General features: G+C 51.6%; 2 protein-coding genes and 1 long non-coding RNA gene across 3 annotated transcripts; 1 reads left to right on the top strand and 2 right to left on the bottom strand.

Moving 5' to 3' along the window:
- Positions 1-75: 75 nt before the first annotated feature.
- On the bottom strand, positions 76-1,526 carry LOC120702471. The gene is made up of 5 exons (XM_039986286.1): positions 1,232-1,526; positions 1,044-1,108; positions 704-900; positions 485-611; positions 76-394 (listed from the first exon to the last, which is right to left on the bottom strand). The coding sequence occupies exons 1-5, from the start codon at positions 1,407-1,409 to the stop codon at positions 257-259; spliced, it is 705 nt and encodes a 234-aa protein (XP_039842220.1). The 5' UTR covers positions 1,410-1,526; the 3' UTR covers positions 76-256.
- A 1,018-nt stretch (positions 1,527-2,544) lies between these two features.
- Positions 2,545-9,505, top strand: LOC120702470 (nudix hydrolase 14, chloroplastic-like). Its single transcript, XM_039986283.1, has 7 exons — positions 2,545-2,876; positions 2,972-3,077; positions 3,188-3,265; positions 8,060-8,152; positions 8,231-8,323; positions 8,558-8,656; positions 9,061-9,505. Exons 1-7 carry the CDS (start codon positions 2,560-2,562, stop codon positions 9,295-9,297), a joined length of 1,023 nt encoding a protein of 340 aa, XP_039842217.1. The 5' UTR covers positions 2,545-2,559; the 3' UTR covers positions 9,298-9,505.
- LOC120702472 lies at positions 8,152-10,746 on the bottom strand. The gene is made up of 2 exons (XR_005686415.1): positions 10,333-10,746; positions 8,152-8,812 (listed from the first exon to the last, which is right to left on the bottom strand). It is a non-coding gene; the product is annotated as an uncharacterized LOC120702472 (long non-coding RNA).
- Between the last annotated feature and the right edge of the window lie 15,091 nt (positions 10,747-25,837).

The raw sequence follows: 25,837 nt of genomic DNA, 5'->3' as shown, positions 1-25,837 counted from the left end.
ACATGGGCAGCATGTTTCCAAAACCAAAACCATGGATCAGACATTCAGTATACTTTCTTAATCGCATAATACCTATTGGCAAGAACACAATAATGACCCAACTTGAATGTAAACAAAAACAGAAACATGGAACCCAAACAGAAATGTTTGCCTCAGAATCGCTTACAGGAGAGTACAGATTACAAAACCTATACTCTAAACTTCTCTGATGTAAACAGAGTAAGTTTGCTAACGATACAATAAAAAGATAAAATATCTATGATGACAAGAATGTATTTTCAGCTAGTGTTGGGAGTTGGAGTCCAGGCCTAGATGTCCAGCCTTTGATATTTCTGTAATTCTCAATCGCCTCTTTCCTTAGCATCTCACGAGAAGCATCTAAAGCACTCTTCACCTACAAAAGTATAATACCATCGATGTGTAATCCAGAAACTAGATCATACAAACGGAATTCACGTATAGTGATGTGGAGAAGTGAAGGTACCTTTGGGAATGACAACTTCGGTGGGGCCTCAACAACTTCCCCAAATTTTACTTTCTCACGCCCAGGGAAATCTGGAAGACTTTCCGTCTTATTGCCCTTGCGCTTCTTTTTCTTCTCATCCAGATGTCTGAAATTCATGGAACAACATGTTGATATTGTTTCCACCTTCTAATGAGATAGCAGTGGACCTAATGCGTACGGCATTACTGGAGGACTTACTTCTTCCTTTTTTGCTTCTTTGAAATTGAGACGTTCTCCTCCAATTCCTTGAAACGAAGGTCCACAGCCTTCCCCCGCTTTCTCTTCCCCTTGCTTCCCTCAGCATTCACGTTCTCATCGGCAGCCGAACCATCAGCGCCTTTAATCTCTGATGCTTTGCTTTCAGCTGGAGCCTCCGGGGTCTGCTTCTTAGCTTTCTATATAAACATCACAGAAAAATGTGAAGAAGATAGCACATCACATTCTCTTTAACACACAGTGAATCAGGTGAACTAGAGTAAAGTGCAGAGTTGAGGACAAAAACGCAAAGCGTAATCTAGCTACTCTACCCCGAAATTACCTTGTCTTTAGCTGGTTTGTTCTTCCCTAACCCATCATCTTGCTTCCCGGGAGCACGAGCACCTCCTGAGCAACAAACACCAGCAGCAGCACGCTCACAGGATCAGGTCATGGAGTCGAACAGGAGAGACTGGGCAGATTATCTACGTGCTAGTTGCAGCGCCTGAGAGAGGAAAGGCGATTAGTCACCTGAGGGCGCGTTGGCGTTGGCGTTGTCGCCGTGCTTGTTCTGGAAGGCGATAAGGCGGCGGAGCTTGGACGGGATGGCCTCGAGCTCCCGCTGCTTCGGCGGCGGGGGCAGGCGCGAGTCCCCGCCGTGCGCCGACCGGTAGTTCTTCTCCCTCCGACGCTGCCCCTTCCCCGGCATCTCCTCGACTCCTCCTCCTCCGCCGCCGCCGCCGCCGCCCGCTCGGCCGCTGATTAGTGATTAGTCGGTTGCCGCCGCCGTCTGCGCCGTGGTGCGGCTCGGTTGCAAGGGGTTGCAACTTTCTCATGGGCTGGTCAGCCTACCTGGGCCTTAGGCCCATGATGCTTGTGCTCAAGCGCTTTTTTCATTTTTATATTTAAAAAGAAATAAAATTTCAAAAATATAGACCGAATAAGGAAATTTCCAAAAATGAATGCCTGTCGCCTCCCTAATCCAGTTGGCGACAAGACCTAAATATAAAAAAAATTATATTTAAGTCCTGGCGTTCAGAGCGTATTAAATAGTTAATTTATAAAATCGATATAAAATCGTAGAAAAATCAGAAAAATACAAACTCAACTGTTCTGTATTCTATGAAACAAGATCTACAACTTTTGTTACTTAAATTTTTCATTTGATCAATGCATCTTGCTCTATTTTAAATATTAGTTTAATACACTTTTATTTAAATCTCAAGATCCATCCTTTGGATGCATGTCATCTTTGGCCAGAGTGTTGGTGAGCATGGGCTTGTACAAAATTGGTAGGCCCAGAAAACATTTCTAGAATAAGCTTTTAAATTAGATCTTGCAATATATCTAGTTTAAATGAGTTATTTATCTATGCTGCTATACTGAGTATTAGAAACCATAACTTTTACAATACTATTATTTTATTTCCTAAGAGCTATAAAAAAAGTTTGGTAAATTTTAGATAAGCACAACTAGACCAAATGAATTATTTCAGATTTTTCTAGGTACAAGAACTATTTTTCTTGATTTAGATACATTGATCAAATGTAAAAATTTATGTAACAAAAGTTGTAGATCTTATTTCATAGAATCCAGAACAGTTAAGTTTGTATTTTTCTGATTTTTCTACGATTTTATATCGATTTTACAAGTTTACTGTTTAATGTGCTCTTGGCACCAGAATCTAAATATAATTTTTTTTACATTTAGACTCTGTCGCCAACTGGACGGACGACAGGCACCCTGTTGCCCATGGACGACATGCACCCATTTTTTAAAATTTCCCTATTCAACATATATTTTTGTAATTTTGTTTTTTTAAATATAAAAATGAAAAAAGGCTGTGCTCAACTGGGTCGATGGGCCCCTGCCCAGGCCCATCATTCCAGCCCATGGAGACTATTGCTGGCTCCACGTGCGCGAAGCTTCTAGACACCATGGCGGCGGCAGCGGCGAGTTCTCGTGCACGGTTTCTGCTTGGCTTCCGCCGCCGTGCGCCGCTGCCGCTGCCGCCTCTCCCTCTCCCTTCCCCGGTCGCACGAGCAGCGACCCGCCGCCGCGGCGTGCGCATGGCCTCGTCTGCCTCGGCGCCGCCCAGCACCACCATCGAGGTGCCCGGCGCCGCGGGCCCCGTCATCGTCGTGGGCGCGCCGGGACTTCCCGAGGCGGACTTCAGGTCAGTTCCTTCTCCGATTCTATCCGCTGGTTGGGTGAACATCGAGGGAGTTCTCTGATTGGTCCCGTGTTGCTGGCTGCGACTCGAAAGCGCAGGAACGCGGTGGACTCTGCGCTGTTCAAGCAGTGGCTGAGTAACCTGCAGTCGGAGAAGGGCGTCCTCACCTACGGGAGATTGAACCTTACGAGAATCCTCATTCAGGTGCGGTGCGTTTGTGCTGGTTCGGTCTGCCGAGCAAATTTGTGACTGCGCTCTGTGATTGGATGACATTTCTCAATCTGCACTCGTTGGCATCTGAATTTGAGCTGCAGGGGGTTGACATGTTCGGGAAACGTGTGGGCTTTCTCAAGTTCAAAGCTGACATCATTGACGAGGAAACCAAAACCAAGGTGATCGATTGGATTGTTGCTATTACTGTGGTATATTGTTGTGCGTTTGTTTGGATCTTAGAAACCCCTCATGGTCGTGTATATTGGATTGGAGGTCACTTGGGACTAACAACAATGGTCTAGGCAATCCAAATTTTCTTGTCAGAGATTGCTTGATAGTAATGCTTGATATTTCTCCTAGTAACTATAAGTACATATGTGATGATAATTTTCCATTTTCATTTACGATTGTTAAGGTACTGGATAAGTGGATAGGGTGCTTGGGTTGGATGAGGCAGGACTGAGACTGTCGGTACCCCAGGACTGGGGTACCCCCTCTTGCTGTGTCTAGGCAAGAGCCTTGTGGTTATCCTTGACTACGTCCAAACAGCCGGACCCCTGCGGTCCGGAGCCTGTTCACCCAACAACGGTCCCAGACCCGTCCCCCGGCTGGGAAAGGTCTGGGAGCACCACGTGTTTCGGGAGAAGCAGGCGCTCAGCCCGAACAGCCGGAGGCTCCGGACCTCCCGTGGAGGTCCGGACCCCCGCGGAGTCCCGGACCCCCCATGGGGTTCCGGACCCCCTGTATAGTAACCGGACCCCTCACTAAGGGAAGGAATCGACACCCCGCCCCGGGAGGTCCGGAGCTGCCACGTGTCTGCAGGCACAGACACGTATATAAGGCCACTTGGTCTCCATTCTAAAGGTTCACCTACCACTGCATTCATTGCGGTTGGTGGACGTCCGCATTGATATAGCAAAAGCCGAGGCGAGTCTTTGACCAGGGGACACTATTGATCGCGTATTACCAAGACGTGTAGTGGAGCCGCTGGCACCGCCCACGCCGCGCCTGCAGTCTGCCATGACAGATGCACACGACGGCTCGGCTTCACCCATTATGACGCCTACGTAATAGCCTCAACAGGCCACGCCGCAAGCTACGTTTCCCCAACGGGCACCTTGCTGACGGGACAAGAGAAGATCTCCCTGAGTCAGAGCGCTAGCAGGGCATGGAAGCATATCGGAGAAAAGATTCACAACTACCCTAGCCATTTAAGTACTCTGCGCAGTATGCTACACAGTCACGTTGGGCCCACTTGTCAGGGCCTCAACGACCAATGTATCCGCACCCCTTGATCTATAAAAGGGAGGGCGCCCGCTAGAAGAGGGCTCAGGCTGGAAAAAGGCCAAGGCCCGGCAGAGGATAGGGACATACATAACCAAGAACAACACTTCTCCCAGTGGATGTAGGGTATTACGCTCCGGCGGCCCGAACCACTCTAGATCTTGTGTTCTAGCGTGCTTGCGTCAGTGCTAGATTAGTCTCACCGCCTAGTACTTCCCCGAGTTCTCCCTCACTAGGGAATAGGCGGGTGCGTACCGCCACCCGGCTGTGGGTACCCTAAAAATCCCGCGACATTTGGCGCAGTCCGTGGGGAAGTCAGGCGTTGGCTGGATCTTCAGGCTTCTGGCCTGTGTTCATCCTCTGCAACGGCGAACGAGAAGATGAAGGAAGGCAAGGTGACACCCACGCCACATGCCATGGCGCCGGCGCGGCAACGCCCACAGATCGGCGGCGCACGGCAGCGGCGCCTACTGTGTGTCGCCACTGCGACACCTCAGAGCCGGCGCGGCGGCGCACAGCGGAGGCGCCGCTGGGCGCTGTCGCCCCTCCATCGACTCAAGGTTTTCTCTCAAGCAACGGCCACGCTTCCTCTGCGGTGGCATGGCGTCGGCTCAAGGCTTTCTCTCAACATGGAGCCTGGAGCCAACGGCCATCTCGGAGGAAGTTGGCCGTGTCGTCTCCGGCACCACCCGGGGTGCTTGGTGCTGCTGCAGACAGGACTCTGCCACCAGGAGCGGGGGCCTCTGGCGCTAGCACCAAGGACAAGCCGGCGAACGACCGCCCTTCTCCACGCTCCGTGCTCGTCCATACGAGCACCCGTTCTCCTGCTGCGCCAGGGCGGAAAACCAGGTTCTGCCGCAGCAAGCGGCAGGCGGGCTGGCTCCCGGTGGCAGACGACGACAGCAAGGGGCCTCTCCCATTCAAAGCCAAAGAATTTGTCTCATGCTACCTAAGCATATGACAGCTCTTAGGCAAGGAGTGGTCCCCCGAGCTCCCGAGGTGATGCTAGATGATGCAGTTCAGGCACATCCAGGGCGCCTTCACCTCCGACGACTATGAAGAATCCAGGAGTAGCGGTACCACTTCCGATCAGAGAAGGACATGCTGTATGGGATGCAGCCGAAGGGTACTCCTAAGATAAGACTAAGAAAATTCCTCCTTTGTAATAACGTGGCGCCTACGTGTGAGTCCAGAGCGGTCAAGGTCCGACCTTGTAAACCCGACCTCTGGCCCTATCACACAAACAGGCAAAAAACGGTCCGGAGCGGTAGAGGTCCGACCTCGTAATCCCGACATCTGATGTATACCATGACAACCACAATAATAAAGGGGATTTTCTTTCTCAGTTTTATCTAGGCTCCACCTTGATTACATTTATTCGCCTTGGTTTAACTATTCTTTCCTCTTAAGTAGAATCTTCCTTTTATTGCTAACAATCCAAGTTAAGTTGCTGGCTTGTGGCCAGGTGGGGGCACCCCTTCTAGTTGGAAGGCAGTTCGGACCCCTAAGGACCTGCTCCGGAGAAGTAGTACTCGTATCCTGGGGTAGAGAAGCTCCGCGTAGCTTAGCCTGGTAATGTACCCTAAGTTTACGTAATTCATTACTCTGTTACAAGTACTCTAGAATCCGAGACTGCTGTCTTTAGAATGCCCGGGCTCCCTTCTAGTATAAGGTTTGGTTTCTCGCACCTTACTATGAGGACCAGTGACATATTTCATCGGATCGCCACAAGTCCACTCCGGTGGCCCGCTCCGGCGGAGACCACTCGCCACGGTCGACTCAAGTCCACTCCGGTGGCCCGCTCCGGCGGAGACCGCTCGCCACGGTCGACTCAAGTCCACTCCGGTGGCCCGCTCCGGCGGAGGCTGCTCGCCACGGTCGAACTCAAGTCCACTCCGGTGGCCCGCTCCGGCGGAGACCGCTCGCCACGGTCGACTCAAGTCCACTCCGGTGGCCCGCTCCAGCGGAGACCGCTCGCCACGGTCGACTCAAGTCCACTCCGGTGGCCCGCTCCGGCGGAGACCGCTCGCCACGGTCGAATCAAGTCCACTCCGGTGGCCCGCTCCGGCGGAGACCGCTCACCACGGTCGCCAAAGGCCGGGTCCGGGAAGTGGCGCTTGCTCCCTGAGCGAACCGAGGTCTGTGTAGCCGCTTAGCTTGGTTCCGCACCCTAAGCCTACACATTCGTCGCCCTGTGGAGAGCGCTCTAGTACCTGAACCTGGCAACCGGTGTACCAGCCTCAGGGGTCCGGAGCGCTCGCTCTCTGCATGAGCACACCGACGCAATCAAGTTTGCGTGGAAACACATCACGATAGTAGGCCCCACCCGCGGGTTCGTACCTCTCCCAAGGTGGGCCCCAGGACTGGGGTACCCCCTCTTGCTGTGTCTAGGCAAGAGCCTTGTGGTTATCCTTGACTACGTCCAAACAGCCGGACCCCTGCGGTCCGGAGCCTGTTCACCCAACAACGGTCCCGGACCCGTCCCCCGGCTGGGAAAGGTCTGGGAGCACCACGTGTTTCGGGAGAAGCAGGCGCTCAGCCCGAACAGCCGGAGGCTCCGGACCTCCCGTGGAGGTCCGGACCCCCCATGGGGTCCCGGACCCCCTGTATAGTAACCGGACCCCTCACTAAGGGAAGGAATCGACACCCCGCCCCGGGGAGGTCCGGAGCTGCCACGTGTCTGCAGGCACAAACACGTATATAAGACCACTTGGTCTCCATACTAAAGGTTCACCTACCACTGCATTCATTGCGGTAGGTGGACGTCCGCATTGATATAGCAAAAGCCGAGGCGAGTCTTTGACCAGGGGACACTATTGATCGCGTATTACCAAGACGTGTAGTGGAGCCGCTGGCACCGCCCACGCCGCGCCTGTCAGTCTGCCATGACAGATGGACACGACGGCTTGGCTTCACCCATTATGACGCCTACGTAATAGCCTCAACAGGCCACGCCGCAAGCTACGTTTCCCCAACGGGCACCTTGCTGACGGGACAAGAGAAGATCTCCCTGAGTCAGAGCGCTAGCAGGGCATGGAAGCATATCGGAGAAAAGATTCACAACTACTGTAGCCATTTAAGTACTCTGCGCAGTATGCTACACAGTCACGTTGGGCCCACTTGTCGGGGCCTCAACGACCAATGTATCCGCACCCCTTGATCTATAAAAGGGGGGGGCGCCCGCTAGAAGAGGGCTCAGGCTGGAAAAAGGCCAAGGCCCGGCAGAGGATAGGGACATACATAACCAAGAACAACACTTCTCCCAGTGGATGTAGGGTATTACGCTCCGGCGGCCCGAACCACTCTAGATCTTGTGTTCTAGCGTGCTTGCCTCAGTGCTAGATTAGCCTCACCGCCTAGTACTTCCCCGAGTTCTCCCTCACTAGGGAATAGGCGGGTGCATTCCGCCACCCGGCTGTGGGTACCCTAAAAATCCCGCGACAGAGACAAATATGTATTTTCTGTCAGGCTTTGCTTATGCTGAATATACAGGCTGAAGCATACCTGACTCATGTGTATTTTATTATGTCTTTGCTGTTGTCTTGGTTGTCGCACTGAATGTTACATGTACCATGATAGTCTGAAGTATGTTGTTCAGGATGTGCTTATTAAAATCTTTGTGAGGGGGGGTTGTCTAGCACTAGCAGGACAATGGTTTGGTTCACATCATTTTTTGACAGTATATTTAGGTTCCAGGAATTGTCTTTGCAAGAGGGCCCGCTGTTGCTGTGTTGATTCTTTTGGAGTGTAACGGCCAAAAGTATGCTGTTCTTACCGAGCAGGTATGGTAACCATGATTTGTAGCACATGGTTTTATATACAGTAAGCAAATTCACCTATAGCTGATATCAAAATTCCAGGTAAGAGTTCCTGTTGGGAAATTCTTGTTGGAGCTTCCAGCTGGGATGCTAGATGATGAAAAAGGTGATTTTGTTGGCACCGCAGTTCGTGAGGTTAGTATCTTGGGCTCTTGGCTTCTGAATACAGCAGGCATCCTGTTTTTGCCTGGTTCTGAGTTCAGATTGAACAAGCCAGCCTTGTATTGGTCCTGTTTTTCCTGGCTCTGGTTCAGATTGAACAAGCCCCATAATACGTTACTGTTGCAGTTGAAAATCACATGAATTTGTATAGTACGAAAAAATGCTGTATACAATGTTCTTGTTGCGATGATCCTTAACTGCTGGCAGGTGGAAGAAGAAACTGGTATAAAGTTGAACATAGAAGACATGATTGACCTTACTGCGTTGTTGGACCCTGCTACCGGAGGTCGAATGATACCATCGCCGGTAACTGGCCTACATTTCCCCTCTGTTCGCTAGTACCTAATACATCGCTTCTTTTCCAGAAAAGAATTACCTACATGACTGGGGTAACTCACTTAGCTGTTAGCAAATTAGGTAGCACATGGTCAGTCACCATTTTTCTCTTCATGAATCAGATTTCTGTCCACATGACAAGCATCAAGATCAGTTTAATTGATAAAACTTTGTGAGTTGGCAGTATACATGTAAAGTAGATTTCTAAACCAGTGGTAGCTAGTACAAGATTGCATTTTCTCTAGACAGATCAAAAGCAGGGCTGGCTGTGAGATAGAATGTATGGAAGAGCCTGGGTCCTGCCGGTGTTTGGAACCCTGTCCAAAACATTGCATTATGCCCCTGCCAACTCCGACTAACGCCTCTGTTACCAGGGAGGCTGTGACGAAGAAATCGGCCTGTTCCTCTACAGGGGCCGCGTGGATGAGGAGACCATAAGATCCCTGCAAGGGAAGGAGACCGGGCTGCGCGACCACGGCGAGCTGATCAAGCTGCGCGTGGTCCCATACAGCCAGCTCTGGCGGTCGACCGCGGACGCCAAGGCACTCTGCGCGGTAGCCCTCTACGAGATGGCCAAGCGCGACGGCCTGCTGCCGTCGGCGAACCTGTAATAAGGCCTGCGGCTGGGCATCGTGGGCTGTGCTTGTGCATGCTGCAAGGAAAATCTGATGGCACTCGCCTGAGAAACGAAAGGAACGGCACGTGTGGGAACAAACACATTCGCGTACATTGTTTGGAACTGCGTGAGAAATAGAGGTGTGTGTTTGTGCGTCACTGACGCTTTATTAATAATGAGCCTGAGACATGACCACGCACCCATTGTTGCGAGTGGGCATTGGTGCTACCTGTGAGGCGGCCGGTCATGGTGACTGATGGCAGAACTGGGCGCCCAGCCGACCGAGCATCTCGCCGGAGGGCGGCCAGGTGCACGGACGCCGGCACGTATAGTACCTGTGTGTAGCGGCGCGCTCATGGCTGCTGCGCTGCGCGTAAGTGCAGCGGCTGGCCGCTGGGGTTTGTTTTGCACCGTGTGGACTGCTGGTGCCGATGGAGCGCGCGCGTGCCCACCTTGCATTGATGCGGTCACTTGGGCAACCCCACCGTCACCCGATCGAGATAGCCGGAGGGGCTCTGGCAACTGGAGCACAGTCGCGTCGCGAGGCCGTGCCCGTGCGCGATCGATGCCGGGCGGCCGGGCGACCAAGACCAAGACCAAGCACGTGAAAGCGAGCCTAGTCGCCGACTCGCCCGTGGAGGCGCGCAGGCAGAGGCAGCCGGCTCCTCTGTGTTGGAGCAAGGAGGGCGGGCCAAGGAGCACACGCGCACGGGGTAGCTACGAGGCGAGGCGATGAGTTCCGTGCACACACGCCGAATGTTAACTTGAGAAGAAGTCAATGATACTGTACACATAGAGCTCTTTTCACCCCAAAAATTATTTATTCTTAATATAAATAAAATAGCTTTCCTGTGTATTATTTGATGGAAAAAAGAGATCGATAAAGGTCGTCTAATAATAAGCATAGGTGCATAGGACAATAATTAATCAATTGATGAAGCCTCACACATACTGGTATGCATAAAAGACGGGAAATGCTAATCATTTGATCAAGTGCTTAATAAAAATAGGGTTGTATAGGCTTCATCACCTGATAAAAAGCCCAATCGAGGAGGAGACGACTGGTCCAAGATCGTCTTAACTAAGCTAATGACAGTCGCAGGGCAACTCTCCTTTGGCAGGACGTACGTACGCCTGATCCGGTGTGAGTCGATCAAGGACCACGGCAACCCATTGGCCACGTGCATGCATGCAGCATGCAGCTGCATCATGCATGGATACCGGCCGGCCTCGAGTCCTCGATCGACTACACACCCGTCGATGATCGATCGATCCATCACCTGCCAGAGGAGAGCTGCCTACTACTGTCTTCAGCTGCTAGCACGACCACAATCCATCAGCTCATCAGATCTACTGTAGCTCTTCTTCTTCCACACCTCTATGCTTACCATCATGGACCTCGATCGCTCGCTGACCTGCCTTCGTCTTCGCGGCATCTGCGCCCCTCTTATAGCTAGCCCGCCGGCGAACTGAAGCAGCAGCAGGCCACTCGATCAGGGCTCGGCGGCGGCATATGCCGCGGGATGAGACCAAGAGACCGATGCCGAGGCTTTTGGGCGGGGGTTTGTACCATGGATATCCCTCCCCCGGATTCCTCCGGCCCGGCAACTTTATCCTATTCCCCGGGCCATGATCGGGCCTCCGGCGTCGATACGGCGAATAATCCCGCGGCCGGTCGTCCCGTCGGTGTCCACTGTCCACGGCCACTCTACACCAGGGGAGCCAAGCGGGCGGGGTGGCTCGTCGATCGCCTGTCGAGTTCGAGCATCTCGCCATGCCACTGTCGTTGTTGCGCGGTTTGGCTGTCGAGCCGGGCCTCCCGGTGAACCTCGACAACCATTCAGACTTTCGGATATGGTACATGCTGCTGTACTAACCAAGAACCAACCAGCCGCGTCCCGTCTGAATGAGAAATGGAAATGTCATGTCTGTACAACGTAACACGTGTTCAGCGTCAAAGACTGCAGAGGACATTAGTTGGGTGGTTCGTTTGACTTGATGACTTCTGCAATAATCCCTGTGTTGCTGGTTCAGAACAAGGTTCTAAATAGATAGCTATAGTTATCACTATAGCTTGTTATAGCCTTTGGAAGAAAAGAAAACTAAAATATCCATCTCTTAGTTCTAAAAGGCTAAATCCGCTAATAGTCTACTATATCCCGCTATAGCCGCTAAATTAAGGGGTTTTAGCTAGCTAAACCATATGATTAATCTTTCTTTCTTGTTATTTTTAGTATTGAGCCTCATCATTTACAAAACTTAGTATTTTATCAACGGTGTAACGAGGGAATGAAGCCCAAGATGTATTTCAGTACATGAAATTTTCTTGATTTCATGTTTGTATGCAAAATTACTCATAGATTTATGCATGATATTGAAGTAAAAATAAATAATTGTGAGAAGATTTTAAAAAATTACAGAGTATGCATGAATCATGGTTACCATGCTTCATGGTGAAATATGGAATACTCTAGAAATTATATATTTGTACGCTAATATGGTTAGATAAGCATGAGGAAAATTCTAGAGTTAGATATTTTGTAAAGAGTTGTGTAGAAGATAGACACATGATAAAACTATACGAGCCATGGAGTCTTATAAATAGGGGTGCTTCCCTCCTCTCTTGTCATAGCATGGTATAAGAAGTCTTAAGTAGGAGATTGTAAGGTTGTCATATAATATCATGGTAGGATAGCCATATAAAGAGTGCAAAAGTCCTAAGTTATGGTAAATAAAGAGTTGGTCTCTCTCATATTCGTGTATATTAGTGTCTAGAGGTCTTATATTGGTGTAGTGTGGGAGCATCTACGCAAGAAGTAATATTGCACTACTTTGGTACCGCTCTGCTCATTTTGCGCTGAATCTTCTTTTTTTTTTAATTTTTCTTTTCAAAAGAAAGTTTACTCGGGCTGTTTAATATTTGGTGTTGGAATTGCACGTTTGGAACACAAAATAAACCAATGCAATAGTTGAGACATGAAAGGCCCTTACCACCAAAGAAGTTATGAATGCAAGCTTGCATGAATTTTCCACTTGCCGCAGTACTCCTTCGTCACATACAGAAAGCAGTCTACCTCTTATTTCCTTGTAGGAATATGACACTGTTTCAGAACAAGCACTGAGCAAAAGCTCAGGGTGGTTGCAAAGATCAGCAACCCTTTGCGGGGCATGCTGTCTTCACTAACTGATTTCACTGGTTCTAGAGGTGGATATTCTGGGAGGTCAATACTCAGCTCTACATAATTCTTGAGAGTGAACATGTTATCACTCAATACGTTTGCAGAGCATGTCATTGCTCAGTATAAAATATAAATATACAAAATTTCTCAGGCAAAAAAATTACTCACTGTTGCTCATTTTGCGGCGATTGAAAATCTTCCGCTGCACTTCTGCCCATCTCATTGAGTCTGTCCCAATTATCACCATCAATACCCAAGTCCTCCGCTACACTTCTAACAAACTCTATAAACTTCACCTCAAGTAACTTGTGCCAGAATGAACTACATTTGCAGGACCAGTAGTATTTTTTTGGTTGCTCCATCGATTTCATCGTATTCTTCAGACTGCTGGTCATCGTATATTCCTTCATTATCTGCAAATTATTTGCAAGATTATTCATCTTTATTGTTTGAGACCTCAAAGTCTGCATCTCCTTTATTGCTACTTGGTATATCAGCTCAGCAAAGTCCACTGTGTATGGTCGTTTTGTACGTCTGATAAAGCATTATTAACCATCTTAGAACGTCGGCTCTCATTAAACATTGAGCACACATTTTTCCATAAACTTATGAGCAGTTGTGCTTAAAACATCGGGAGCTATATCAGGTGGGGGCTTTGGTTGCAACAGTGTGTGCAAGTTTGAGAGCTGCTTTAAAGTTTTTTCTTGACATCAACCACCTTGTGGCGGACACTGTAATAACCCAAATTCGGAAGAAAGAAACTAATTAATTAACTCCACAATCATGGGTCTGCATTGGTTGTTGGTGGAGCTTAGGCTGAGATGCACAAACTCGTAGAGGCCAAGAGCGCGGAGGGCATCCTCATCGAGGGCGTCCGCTACGGGAGGCTCCTGGATACAGAGGTTAAGGTGCAACTGCTCATAAAGCGCCTTAAATTTTTCCTCCATCTCAACACTGGTCGCAAGACGAATAATCCACGCAGAGATCCTCCAATCTCTGGATCACCGTTGTTGTCTTGACTATCGTTGCTAGACATTGCTGCCTTTTCTAGGGATGATTGGAAATGGAGTACCTTGACAGCGCAGGGAAGCTTGCTAACTATCAGAGCCGAGGGCGGCCTGAGTGGGGATGGAGGGAGGTCCGCCGCGTCGGCGCCGGGGAGAGCAGTTCAGAAAAAGGCGACGCGTTCTGTGTGCCAGACATGTTCCTGTCCATGGCAGCCACGAGAAACCAGCATGGCGAGCTATTGGGACTCTGTTTGTATGTTGTTGAGGAGAGAGCATATGTTTGCTGGCCATTCTTCAGAATAGGATGTTAGTAAGCTATTTGTTTGCCTCATAATTTCGTTGTAAAATGACAGCTGCCATGAAAAATCTGATCCTTCCGGCTAAAACAACAGTTTCAGAATGTAGTACAGTCTGTCCATGTGGAAAGACATTTTCTGCTAAATCAGAGTCTAATTATACCTGCCACTTACGGCTTTGCATTGCTACTATGTGCTAGAGCTACACAGCAACATAGCTATGATGTCTTCATTTTGCTAGTTGATGGCATTGGTCACCACTCACTCCCCGTTTTCAGTTATGTTGCGAGTATTTGTTTGTCTGTCTGTGCACTGAGTATTGAATCAGTATGCAAGTTGTGTTTTTTGTTCATGCAGTTTCTTATGATCGTTCCAATAGATAGCATTGCTCATTCCTTCTCCATTTTTATCATGCAAAACTGTGCATGAGACTTCCATCTTGCATGGCTCGACATACTAGCATACTTTTTGTATGGCTTGTTCGACACAAATTTAGCCCTTAGCTACAGCATACTTTCTGTACTGCTTGTTCAACTGAAATTTAGCACTTGGCCAACTGAATCTCTCCACCCTCTTCTTGGTTTTATTTAGTGAAAAAATGCATGCTCTTGTCATCCAGTATCCATGATAGTGGACTACATTATTCATGTACTCAATCACTCATGATGATGCCAACTATTCTGTATATTTAACTGATCTTTTGGTCTTTGTCTGGATTCAAACCCCACATCATGTGCTTCCTTCTAAACAAGAACATGTATAGTCACAATTCTGCCCCCAATCAATCGTGTTGAGCTACTATTTTGCCTACACCTAGAACAAAATTACGTTATTCATATGAATTGAGATTTTAGAGGCAACTGATAATATATGCTGCTAATGCTCCTTCTTGGCTAATCATGTTATTGAACATTGTTTGCATCAAGTAGCAACAAGGGTATTCAATCATCAATCGTCATCAGTGTCCACTCATCACTATACTTCATTACACTTCAACCAGGAAATTTTCATACAAGTGACCGATCATTCCTCTTAGTATAGTTAAATCAGAAAGATGGGTATTCGATCGCCAAAAGTCATCAATGTCCACTCATCATGATATTTTAGTACATTTGAACCAAGCTAGTATCAAGGTCCGACGTCTATTCCCCGATTAGATCGGAAAAATGGATCTCACTAAGATGGTTAGCAAGACTATCGGCATCGATAGCGGAGTCGACGCCGACGCCTCCGGCTCTCTGGAGTTGTCAAGGTGGCTGCTAAAGCCGCTATGTCCATCTGCGACACAAATCCATGAGCCAAAGAAGAAGGTGATGCTCTCCTCGAGCATGGTGGTGGAGTTGACGGTTGCCATCGAGTTCATAGGGGGATTGTGGTGAGCTTCCCTACCTAGCGCGCCAGTGCCAGTTGTCGGTGTTTTACCAGAACAGTCGGTGTCCAGTCGTCCAGCCAGTCTCCACCGGCACCGGGGGAGCCAAGCAGGGCGGGATGGCTCGTCGATCGCCTGTCGAGTTCGAGCATCTCGCCATGCCACTGTCGTTGTTGCGCGGTTTGTTGCCTGTTGTTCCATGGCTGCGTCGAGCCGGGTCTCCTGCATTTCCCGCTGAAACTCAACAAACATTCAGACTTTCGGACATGGTACATGCTGCTGTACTAACCAAGAACCAATCAGGCACGTTGGCATCGTCCAACAGAAAATGGATGGCACTGGCTGCCAGGGAAGTCAGCTCACTTCTCCCCTGCTCTCAAGTCTGATCGACCTCAGCTCCAACTCGTTGCCATCGTCTTGCTCTGCGTAGCGTCCTACCTCCGCTCCTCGCCGAGATGAGGCGCCCGTCAACGAGCAATGGCCCACCTGATAGCCATCCTTCTCACTCCCGGAAAGCCACACCGGCGGCAGACAGGCAGAGGCAGACAGCCAGCGTGTGCCCGACCGCGCGTCTGCCCCCCCCCCCCCCCCCTCGTCGCCGCGGCGTCACCACCTCGGTTTCATCCGCCGCGACTCCACGACGCGTTTGACCACGGGAAACACGCCGCACCATGCACTCGGAGAACACGCCGTGCTCGCCGACGCCGAAGGCGCGCCTGGCGCACAGCCGAGAGCGGCTTCAATTCCCCCGCCGCAGCGTGCGGCGGAGCAACACATTAAGGGCGCGCCGTGTCTCCGGCCGCCGGTTAGGCGGCGTGCTAGGGTTCTCTTCGTCAAGCAGGGTGCGTTGCGCTTCGGAGCTTCGCGCCGCCAACTACCAGCTCTCCGGCGGGTGGCGTTCGGCCGCCGCGGACAGCGGCCAGGGGTGGACGGTATTTGGTTTACCGCCCGGGTGGACGGTATTTCATTTACCGTCCACCCCTGGTGCCGAGGAACCGTTCGATTCGTATTCCACGGTGGAGATTGAGCAACGAGGATAAAGCCCTCTGTGAGAACATCGCAAGAACACGAGCCCGCCTCCGTCTCCGCCATGGCGACCGCGCGCCGCTGCTTCGCCGGCCTCGCCGCGCCGCCGCCGCCGCTGCCGCGCCACCGCAAGTATCTGATCGTTCGATGCTCCTGGGCTCGTTCGAATGGTCCGGCGAGTTTCTCTTCTTTTTTGCGGCGGTAGAAATGTAATTCTTCTCTGACGGTTGGACATCCTGAACCCGTAAGTTTCTACGTCCATGGCGAAAGGCGAATCCATCAGATATTGGATGCGACTTCGTTGAGCAAAAGAATGGAAATGCATCGGCCCCCAACAATGTAGAATTGCAATTGCGTGCGGCTCAATGCTCTGTATCTGTGCGTTATTGTCGGTTGGTGCTCTAAAATCTTCAGAAGTCAGAGAAGAACGTATTCTTAGGCTTCTAGCCACTCTTCAGTTTAGTAAGCTTCTTGTTTATTTCATAATTCCAGTACGTTTACGTCTTATACAGTATATGATGCAATAAAATCTTCATATATCAAGAGTGAAAAATTCTTTTCTGAAAATAAATTATCTGCTGTTTTCCGACTGATCAGCTAAGATTATGTAGGATACTGAAAGTAGACTTGCCAATGGACAGCGAGTCAGCAACAGATTGCTTGCTCTTAAAATTTCTTGTCCTGGAGGACGGCCTGCAGGCTGCAGCATCCCCATCCCCAACCGTGAGCCTGATGCGTCCATGGATCTACTATTTGATCATCTATATATGTACCCTGATTGAGTTCTTCTCTTCTGCATTTCCTCAAGAAAAAAAGAAGAAATGCCCGGACATTCTTGCCTACCATAGTCCCTTTTTTGAAAAAAAAAACAAGACGAAGGCATAGGGAATACCCTGCTCATGACTTATACCATCCAACCTCACACTTTCTGTACTGCTGATTCGGCGAAAATGTTAGTCTTCCGTTGACTGAATTTCATTACACTCTTCATGCTTGTCTTTTCTGAAATTGTATGCACTTCTCGCTCGATTTTCATTCTAGCGAAGCACATTATTCATCACTCATGTTTGTCCCTACTACGCTGTTATTTAACTGAACTTTTGGACTTTGCCTGGACTCTCAAATGCTAGTACCTTCTGAGTTCTATATTCCAAAGGATCAGCGCACAGATTCAGCAAGACTGAATCGCACAGTGATATCAAATGATACAGAGTTGGTAGTATAAATCATTAGTGCAGAACAGTCGTGAGCTGCAATTACAGTCTTGAACAGTGATATCAAATGATACAGAGTTGGTAGTATAAATCGTTAGTGCAGAACAGTCATGAGCACGTCAGCACATCAAGTTTCTTCAGAGCATATTTAGATGACTGGTTAATGCCAAGCTTTTATGCTCTTTGCTATTGATTCAGCACATTGTGCTGTGCTAAGAAAAGCATATTTAGATGACTGTAGTTTCTTAGTTTCTTGCCTGAATATGTGATGTACCCTGCCAAATGGTATGGACCTTCTTTCTTCTTGTTGAACGAATGATCAGTGATCAGCAGTTCAGCACAACCTTTTTTTCTTTCGATTACTGAAAATGCGATGGATAATATGCCCTTTTGCTTATCACAAAATATTATCCCTGAAATAAAGTCTAATTTCGAAAGACTGACAAACATTTAGAAAGGGAATTTGATGTGGCGTGGTGCTCTACGAGAGGAACGCAGAGGGGAGTGGAGGAAGAGGTGAGCCTGGGAAGTGGAGCGAAGAACGTAGCAGGGTTGTGAGCTGCCGTCGCCGGTGGCCGAGGTCGCCACCGTCGAAGATCAGCTCCACCCAACAGGGAGAGCTTTATTTCTTCGATGGTTCCAACTGAACCCTAGGCTGCCTTTTTATATGAGGCACTAGATGATTACAACTCCAAAAATTAAGGAAACAAACAAATCTCTGAAACTAAGGAACTCTCCCGTTCTTCTGTTGCTGCGCCGTGACTTCCGCTAGCCACTTTGTTTCTCAGCCGCCGCTCCTTGCTTCTTCCTTCTGTAGTACTTGCGGCCCACAAAACTATCGATAACATTTCCCCCCTCCCCAACAAACAGCGCGTCCTCGAGCTGCACTGAAGGATAGGCGGACTTGAATTCCAACAAGTTTTCCCAAGTAGCATCCGACGGAGCACGCCCAACCCACTGAACCAGCAATTCCCAAACGCCGCGATTCAGCCTGGCGCGGATTACCTTCTTTGGCGATGGTATGACACACCCATTCAGCAAATCCGGCAGTGGAACAACTGAGGTTGGAGGAGTGCCCTCAAACTTCTTCAGAAGCGACACATGGAAGACATCATGTATGTGCGCCTTGGCCGGAAGCTCCAATCTGTATGCAACCTCGCCCACGCGCTCTCGGACCTGGAACGGCCCAAAGAACCGTGGTCCCAGCTTGTTCGGTGACACCGGCTTGATTGATAGCGCCGAGCGCTGGTGTAAGCGCAGCCACACCCAGTCGCCGACTTCAAACGACACCTCCCGTCGCTGTTGATCCTGGAACGCCTTCATAGTTCCCTGAGCTTGCAATAGGCGATCCTTGATCTCCTCCAAGAACTGATCCCGCTCAAGGAGCTGCTTGTCCACCGCTGCAACCTTTGCTGCACCTGGCTGATAGGAGATGAGGGCCGGCGGGTCACGGCCATAGACCACTCGAAATGGAGAACACCGAATGGCCGTCTGGAATGAGGTGTTGTAACAATATTCTGCACATGGCAACCACTGCAGCCAAGACCGTGGACGATCGCCCGCCAAGCAGCGCAGGTACATGGTGATGATGCGATTCACCACCTCTGACTAACCATCGCTCTGTGGATGGAACGCCGAGCTCATGTTCAACTTGACGCCGGCTAGACAGAAGAGCTCGCGCCAGAACGCGCTGGTGAAGACAGTGTCGCGGTCAGAGACGATGGAGCAGGGAAAACCATGTAGACGTACAATGCCGTCGAAGAACGCCTGTGCAACTGATGCCGCCGAATATGGATGACCCAGAGGGATGAAGTGTGCATACTTGGAGAAACGATCCACGACGGTGAGCACCACCGATTTGCCCCCCCCACCTTGGGGAACGCCTCAATGAAATCCATGGAGATGTCACTCCACACCTCTGATGGAACGGGCAATGGTTGAAGAAGGCCTGCTGGATGAAGATGTTCCGATTTGTTGCGCTGGCATGTCGTGCATCCGCGCACGAACTCACGTACACGACGGAGGGCATGTGCGTTGAAGAACGATGCGCGCCACCGGTGCAACGTCTTCTGCGCTCCTTCATGGCCAGCATCATGAGTGTGGGCTAGCAGAGCCGGCCACAGGGAGGACGCGTCGGGGATGAAGACACGGCCTTTGTACAGGAGCATGCCGTCCACCTTCGTCCATCCATCATCCGCCTGACTCGTGGCGAGATTGGCGCGGATCGCCACAGCCTGAGCGTCCGAGCGGAGTTCCTCGCGCAGGGTGTCGTAGAGCTCGAACGATGGCGCCGAGAGTGCGCACGCCGAGGGAGTGTCCTCGTCGCGGCGTGACAAGGCGTTGGCCACCGTGTTCAGCTTCCCAGACCTGTATTCCACCGTCAAATCATACCCAAAGAGCTTAGTAACCCAAGTGTGCTGTGGAATCGTAGTGAGGCGCTGGTCCAGGATGAATTTCAGACTGTAATGGTCCGTGCGAACCGTGAAAGCGCGCCCCCACAAGTATGGGCGCCAGTTCTTCACCGCCTTGACCAGCCCAATCAGCTCACGTTCATAGGCGGGGAGCTTGGCGTGGTGTGGAGCGATGGCGCGGCTGAAGAAGGCCACCGCACCGTCACCATCGCCTTGGTGGAGTACTGTGCCAAACCCGCTGCCCGACGCGTCGCAGTCGACGTAGAAGCGCTTGGTGAAGTCGGGTAGTTGGAGAACTGGCACCGTCGTGAGCGCCTGCTTGAGGGCGCCGAAAGCCTGCTCCGCTTCAGGCGTCCAAGAGAATGCCTCCTTCTTGAGCAAGGCCGTCAGGGGGGCCGCCACGGCCCCATAGCCCTTGACGAACTTCCTGTAATAGCTGGTGAGGCCGAGGAAGCCTCGGAGCGCCTTCACCGTGCTCGGGCGCGGCCATGCCTCCACCGCCGCCACCTTGTTCTTGTCCATGGCGACGGCATCTGCCCCGATCACATGGCCAAGATAGGCCACAGTCTCCTCCCCGAAGGAGCACTTGGAACGCTTGAGCGCCAGATGGTTAGCGCGCAGGACGTCGAACACGGCGCGGACATGTTGAAGATGATCTGCCCAGGAGGAACTGAAGACAAGAAAATCATCAAAGAAAACGAAAATGAACTTGCGAATGAATGGCTTGAGGATCTCGTTCATCAGTGCTTGAAAGGTCGACGGCGCGTTGGTGAGGCCGAATGGCATCACCATGAACTCAAAGAGTCCTTGGTGCGTGCGGAATGCCATTTTGTGCACGTCGGCCAGGTGCATGAGGACCTGGTGATAGCCGCTGCGAAGATCCAGCTTGGTGAAGAACCGAGCTCCCTTCAACTCATCGATCAGTTCGTCCACCAGAGAAATTGGGAACTTGTCACGCACCGTCTGTTTGTTCAGCTCGCGGTAGTCGACGCAGAACCGCCATGTCCCGTCTGCCTTGCGCACCAGCAACACCGGAGAGGAGAACGGCGAGGTGCTCTCCCTGATGATGCCGCACGCGAGCATGTCGCCACATTGGCGCTCGATCTCATCCTTGAGCAGCTGCGGGTATCGGTATGGTCGCTGTAACGACCCGAAAAATTCACCAAATAAATCACATGCTAAAATTTTTCAAAACTCTTTTTCGTCGTTGAGCTCAAAAACCTGAACCTGAACCCTAACTCCCGAAAATCTTTTCTCTGTCCCGAACACCCGATTCCCAACTCCCGATTTTATTCGTCGATTCCATCTTTTCTTTTTCGCCGACCGTACCCCGCTCTCTCTCCCTTTTTCCCCACCACCCGTCGCGATCGTTGCCGCGAATCTCTTTTCTCTTTCTCTCTCCCCCCTCCCTGCCGCGTGCACCCGGGCGCCGCTTGGCCGCTAGCGCCGCGCGTGCCCCACCTCCCCCCTGGCCCGCGCACGCGCGACCGACACTGCGCATGGCCTACCGCGGCCGCAGTCGCCGCCGGCGCGCACTCGCCCCCACCTTTTTCTCTTTCCTTTTTTTCCCTTTTTCTTTTTCTTTTCCATTTTTTCTCCTTCCCTCCCCTTTTTCTTTTTTTCCTTTTCTTTTTCCCCTCCTCCCTTCCTTCTCTCTATTTCCTCCTGCTCTCTGCCGCGCATTCCCCCCCCCCCGAGCGCCGCCCAGCTCGGCAGCCCGCCACCGCCTTGCCCCCGGCCTGCCCCTGCGCTCGCGCCCCACACCCGGCCTGCCTACGCGCACGAGCACGCGTGCACGCAAACGTGCTCGCCGAGGCACCCGCGCACACGCCCCCCCTTCCCTGACCGTGCACCCTGGGCCGCGCACGCCCGCGTGCACGCCCCCGAACGCCGCTCGCGGCCACGCCCGCTCGTTGCCCCGGCCACTCCCGGCCCGGCCCTCGCACGCACACCTCCCCCGACCCTGCACCGCCCGCTCCCTGTGCACGCGCGCGCGCACGCACCCGGTGCTCAGTGCGCCGAGCCGCACCGCCCGCCGCGGCACACGCGCACGCTCGCCGAGCCGCGACGCCGCCACGCGCACACGCACGCACGGCGCTCGGCACGCTGTGTCGCGACGTCGCTCGGCTGCACACCGCCCGTCCCCGCCTCGCTGAGCCACCGCGCCGCTCGCCGCCTAGACGCGCGGATGCGCACGCACACGCGCGCCGCTCGCCGGCCACCCCGGTCCTGCCCACGCAATGCTCCACATGCACCCGCCGCGCCGCGCGTCGCCTAGCCACAGCGCCGCTGCAGAGCCGCCGCAGAGCCGCTCGCGCCAAGGCCAGCGCCCAGCCTTCCCCTCCACGTGCCACAGTGAGCGGCCTCGACGCCCTCACCACCACACGCCGCTCTGCGACAACCCAACGCGGCCACCCGCCATTAATTCCGCCCGCGAGACTCGCCGGCCGGCCACGCCACGGCCACCACCGCACTCTGCCTCTCCACCGACCTAGCGCGCCTATAAAAGACCCCCCCAGCGCCGCTCCTCCACCCCACAGCCATCCCCGTCACCTCCAGCTCCTCTCTCCCAGCCCGCAACGCCGCCGCCGCAAGCGTCTCCGCTCACCGCCGCCGGCTCTCGTCGCCCCACCTCTGCTCGAGGTAAGGAGGGGAGTAGGACCTCCTCGCCTCCCTCTTTCTTTCCCCCCTAACCCCGGCCGCCGCCGAGCCTCGCAGTGCCGCCATCGCGAGCACCAGAGCCGGCCGCCGGCCGCCACCATGGCCGCGCCTCCACAAGACACCTCCGCCCAAATTGAGTGGGGGAATCGACCCACCGCGACTCCCTCTTCCTCTTCCCCCTCCCCATGGCCGCTGTCGCACCCTGAGGCTGCCGGTCCAGGTACCGCCGGCAACCCCGCGCCCCTCCTCTGTTCCACTTGAGGGTGGAGGGAGAAGAAAGGGCATTTTGCCCTTGACCCCCTGACCTTCTCCCTATTTCTTTAAGAGCCCTCCCCCTCTCTCTATATCCTTTTCCAAAGAAAACCCTCTAGGTTCTTCCTATTTAAGAAAAGACCCCCCTACTATACACAATAATTACACCGAGACCCCTGCATATTTCCAGTGAACCTTGAATATTTCTAGAAATTCCAAACAAGCCCTTTTCTTCCTGCAAATAATTACAAATAGGTCCCTGACCCCTTAACTAACCCCTAAACCTTTATATAACCTATCATTTCATGCGCCAAATGACCTCGGATCGACCTAAAACTTTACCACGCCTCTCATGACAGAATTTTGACCATGCCATTAGGAAACTGCCCAAAAATATTACTCCGAACTCCATATCTTAACTATTTCCGATTTGAGCTCAACGATAAAACTTTCATTTCTCCTTCTTGATTGTGTGTTTGTGTGTACGTGTCGTAGACCACGGTGTGAACGAAGGAGAGCCCGTTGATGGGCAGTACTGCGAGCCCGTGAACGAGGACCAGCTCCGCGACCCCGAGCCCGAAGGACAGTGCTTCGACCAGGACCTCCCCGAAGGCTTCGAAGATGGCAAGTTCAATCCCATCCTTTGATGCATGCTTTTGTCCTAGTTTTTATAAACACAACCTATTGACCTGTTTTACAAAACTGCATATGTTTTGCTTGTTGAAAACACGGTTGGATAGCCACCCCTTGATTTGTTATGATCATTCCTTGACCACCTAGATTAATGTCTGATTCTGTTTGGACGTTAATCGCTGTTAGAACGCTTAGGATCTTACATACAATACAACTTGTTTTATAAAGAAAAGGTGTGTGTGGGGGAAGGGATAAAAGTGTATTTTCGAAAGATGAGTTTAGACGGGATGGATGACATTTCAATGTGATTGCCGTTTGGTGTGCTCGTGCCGGTGTGGCAGGGCAAGGAAGGGAGATATCCATCTGGTCACCCCTAAGGACCGAGTTGGTGTTACATCTCACCTAACTCCACTTTCGTGCAAACCACTCGACCGTTGAATGGGCAACGGCTTAGCATAAATCCCACTAGTTAATTTGATAGCCATCAGGAGAGCTGAGAGCAACGGGTGACTAAGGAGAAGGGATAAGCCCCGAGTGACTTATGCCCGATTATACATAAGTGAACGGTCGATGACTCCTTGGTGCATCCCGTGATGGCTAGCCAGGTTTAGCTAAGGTGGGTAATGGCTTTGTTGGGATCTGCACCGACACTAAAGTGATCGAGTTGCGGTACCCCACTTGTGGGTAAAGTTGCACACCTCTGCAGAGTTAAGAATCTATTCGAATAGTCCGTGCCCACGGTATTGGGCGAGTTACGGTGTGGTCTCACAACTAGTGTTTACTATGGGATGGGTGGGCGTGAGTTGTTTTGGAAATGTGTCCGGCAGTTGTGTCGTGTGCTACGGCGGATGAGGAGTCCGGTAGCAGTCTAAAAACATGGATCCCGTGTGGATCAACCCTTTGTGTTACTCGGTATGAGGAAACTGGTTTTACAAATGTTTTCTTTCAAATGAACCCCTGCATAAAATATTGCTTTCCGCAAATCAAACCCTAGCCTTATCCTTGAATTATCATGTGCATTATATTCTGCTTATACCCCTCTGTGGGTGTGGTTGGACTTGCTGAGTACGTTTGTACTCACCCCATTCTTTATGTTTACAGAAGAAGATCCAGACTTTGTGCCTGACGACGTTGAGTAGGGGTACCGTCCTGCACCCAGCCTTGCCTGTGGATTAGGGTTACTTGCAGAAGATACTGCATGGCGCCAGACTCTGATGATTTCCTCTTTGTTTTTAATATCGTTGCGTGTGTGTGGATTGTAATCCTCGCGATAGTGGCGTTCCTCTGCTCACTACCGCGTAGAGTTGTACGGTAATGAACCATCTGATGTAATAAATGTGTCATCAGCCTCCTGGGACTGATGTTTGTAGCACATTTAAATCTTCTCTTATGAGGGGACGCTTCAGTCGCACCGCCACTGGAGTCGCGCCTGGTAGAAGGTAGATGCGGTGGTCGTGGCGTCGTGGCGGTGGCAACCCTCGCGGTTCCTCGAAGAGGTCCGCGTAAGTGTCGAGGATGGCGACCATCAGGTCCTTGGCGGCGACCTGCGTGTTGAACAGCTTGGCGGCGCTGTCGATGCCCGTGAACTTCACGCTATTGTGGTCGCGCCAAAACTCCATGGAGAACGCCAAGAAGTCCCAGAGAATCGGGCCTAAGGTGCGTAGCCACTGCACACCGAGGACGACGTCAAACCCCGCCAGCAGCAAGGCGTAGCAGTTGATGTTGAACGTCTCCTTGTCGATGCCCACAGCCGTGTTGGTGCAGATGCCCGCACTCGTCACTTGATCGCCGTTGGCCACCTTCACCGAGAGGCTGGGCTGATGTGGCGTGGTGCTCTACGAGAGGAACGTAGAGGGGAGTGGAGGAAGAGGTGAGCCTGGGAAGTGGAGCGAGGAACGTAGCGGGGTTGTGAGCTGCCGTCGCCGGTGGCCGAGGTCGCCACCGTCAAAGATCAGCTCCACCCAACAGGGAGAGCTTTATTTCTTCAATGGTTCCAACTGAACCCTAGGCTGCCTTTTATATGAGGCACTAGATGATTACAACTCCAAGAATTAAGGAAACAAACAAATCCCTGAAACAAAGGAACTCTCCCATTCTTCTGTTGCTGCACCGTGACTTCCGCTAGCCACTTTGTTTCTCAGCCGCCACTCCTTGCTTCTTCCTTATGTAGTACTTGCGGCCCACAAAACTGTCGATAACAGAATTAAAAGTGGCTGCATTAAAAATCCCTGACCAGAATTAAAATGAAAAAAAGAAACATTCTGAATGTCAAATTGAAATGTGGGTACGACTAGCAGGGCTGTGCTATTTCGTCCATGCTGCAGTTAGTCAAGCAACTAGTTGATTCATTACTCACAGACTGAGTTATGCGCATGACACTCGCTGGTCGCTGCGCCTTCAACTGAAATTTGGATCCTCAGTTCACTGAATCTCTTCACCCTATTCTTGCTTTCCTTTCGTGAGAATGGCATGCTCTTCTGCCTCGAT

Source organism: Panicum virgatum, chromosome 4K (genome assembly GCF_016808335.1).
Source record: "Panicum virgatum strain AP13 chromosome 4K, P.virgatum_v5, whole genome shotgun sequence".
NCBI classification, from domain to species: Eukaryota; Viridiplantae; Streptophyta; class Magnoliopsida; order Poales; family Poaceae; genus Panicum; species Panicum virgatum.
This window is presented reverse-complemented; position numbering and strand designations above follow the sequence as displayed.

What these genes read in the sequence shown, in the direction of transcription:
- LOC120702471 (XM_039986286.1), bottom strand. Translation starts at nt 1,409, where the DNA reads ATGCCGGGGAAGGGGCAGCGTCGGAGGGAGAAGAACTACCGGTCGGCG. An exon ending in ACAAACCAGCTAAAGACAAG is followed by an intron (nt 901 to 1,043) that starts GTAATTTCGGGG and finishes ATGTTTATATAG; the next exon opens with AAAGCTAAGAAGCAGACCCC. An exon ending in AAGAAGCAAAAAAGGAAGAA is followed by an intron (nt 612 to 703) that starts GTAAGTCCTCCA and finishes CATGAATTTCAG; the next exon opens with ACATCTGGATGAGAAGAAAA.
- LOC120702470 (XM_039986283.1), top strand. Translation starts at nt 2,560, where the DNA reads ATGGGCCCCTGCCCAGGCCCATCATTCCAGCCCATGGAGACTATTGCT. An exon ending in CTTCCCGAGGCGGACTTCAG is followed by an intron (nt 2,877 to 2,971) that starts GTCAGTTCCTTC and finishes TCGAAAGCGCAG; the next exon opens with GAACGCGGTGGACTCTGCGC. An exon ending in TTGGCACCGCAGTTCGTGAG is followed by an intron (nt 8,324 to 8,557) that starts GTTAGTATCTTG and finishes AACTGCTGGCAG; the next exon opens with GTGGAAGAAGAAACTGGTAT.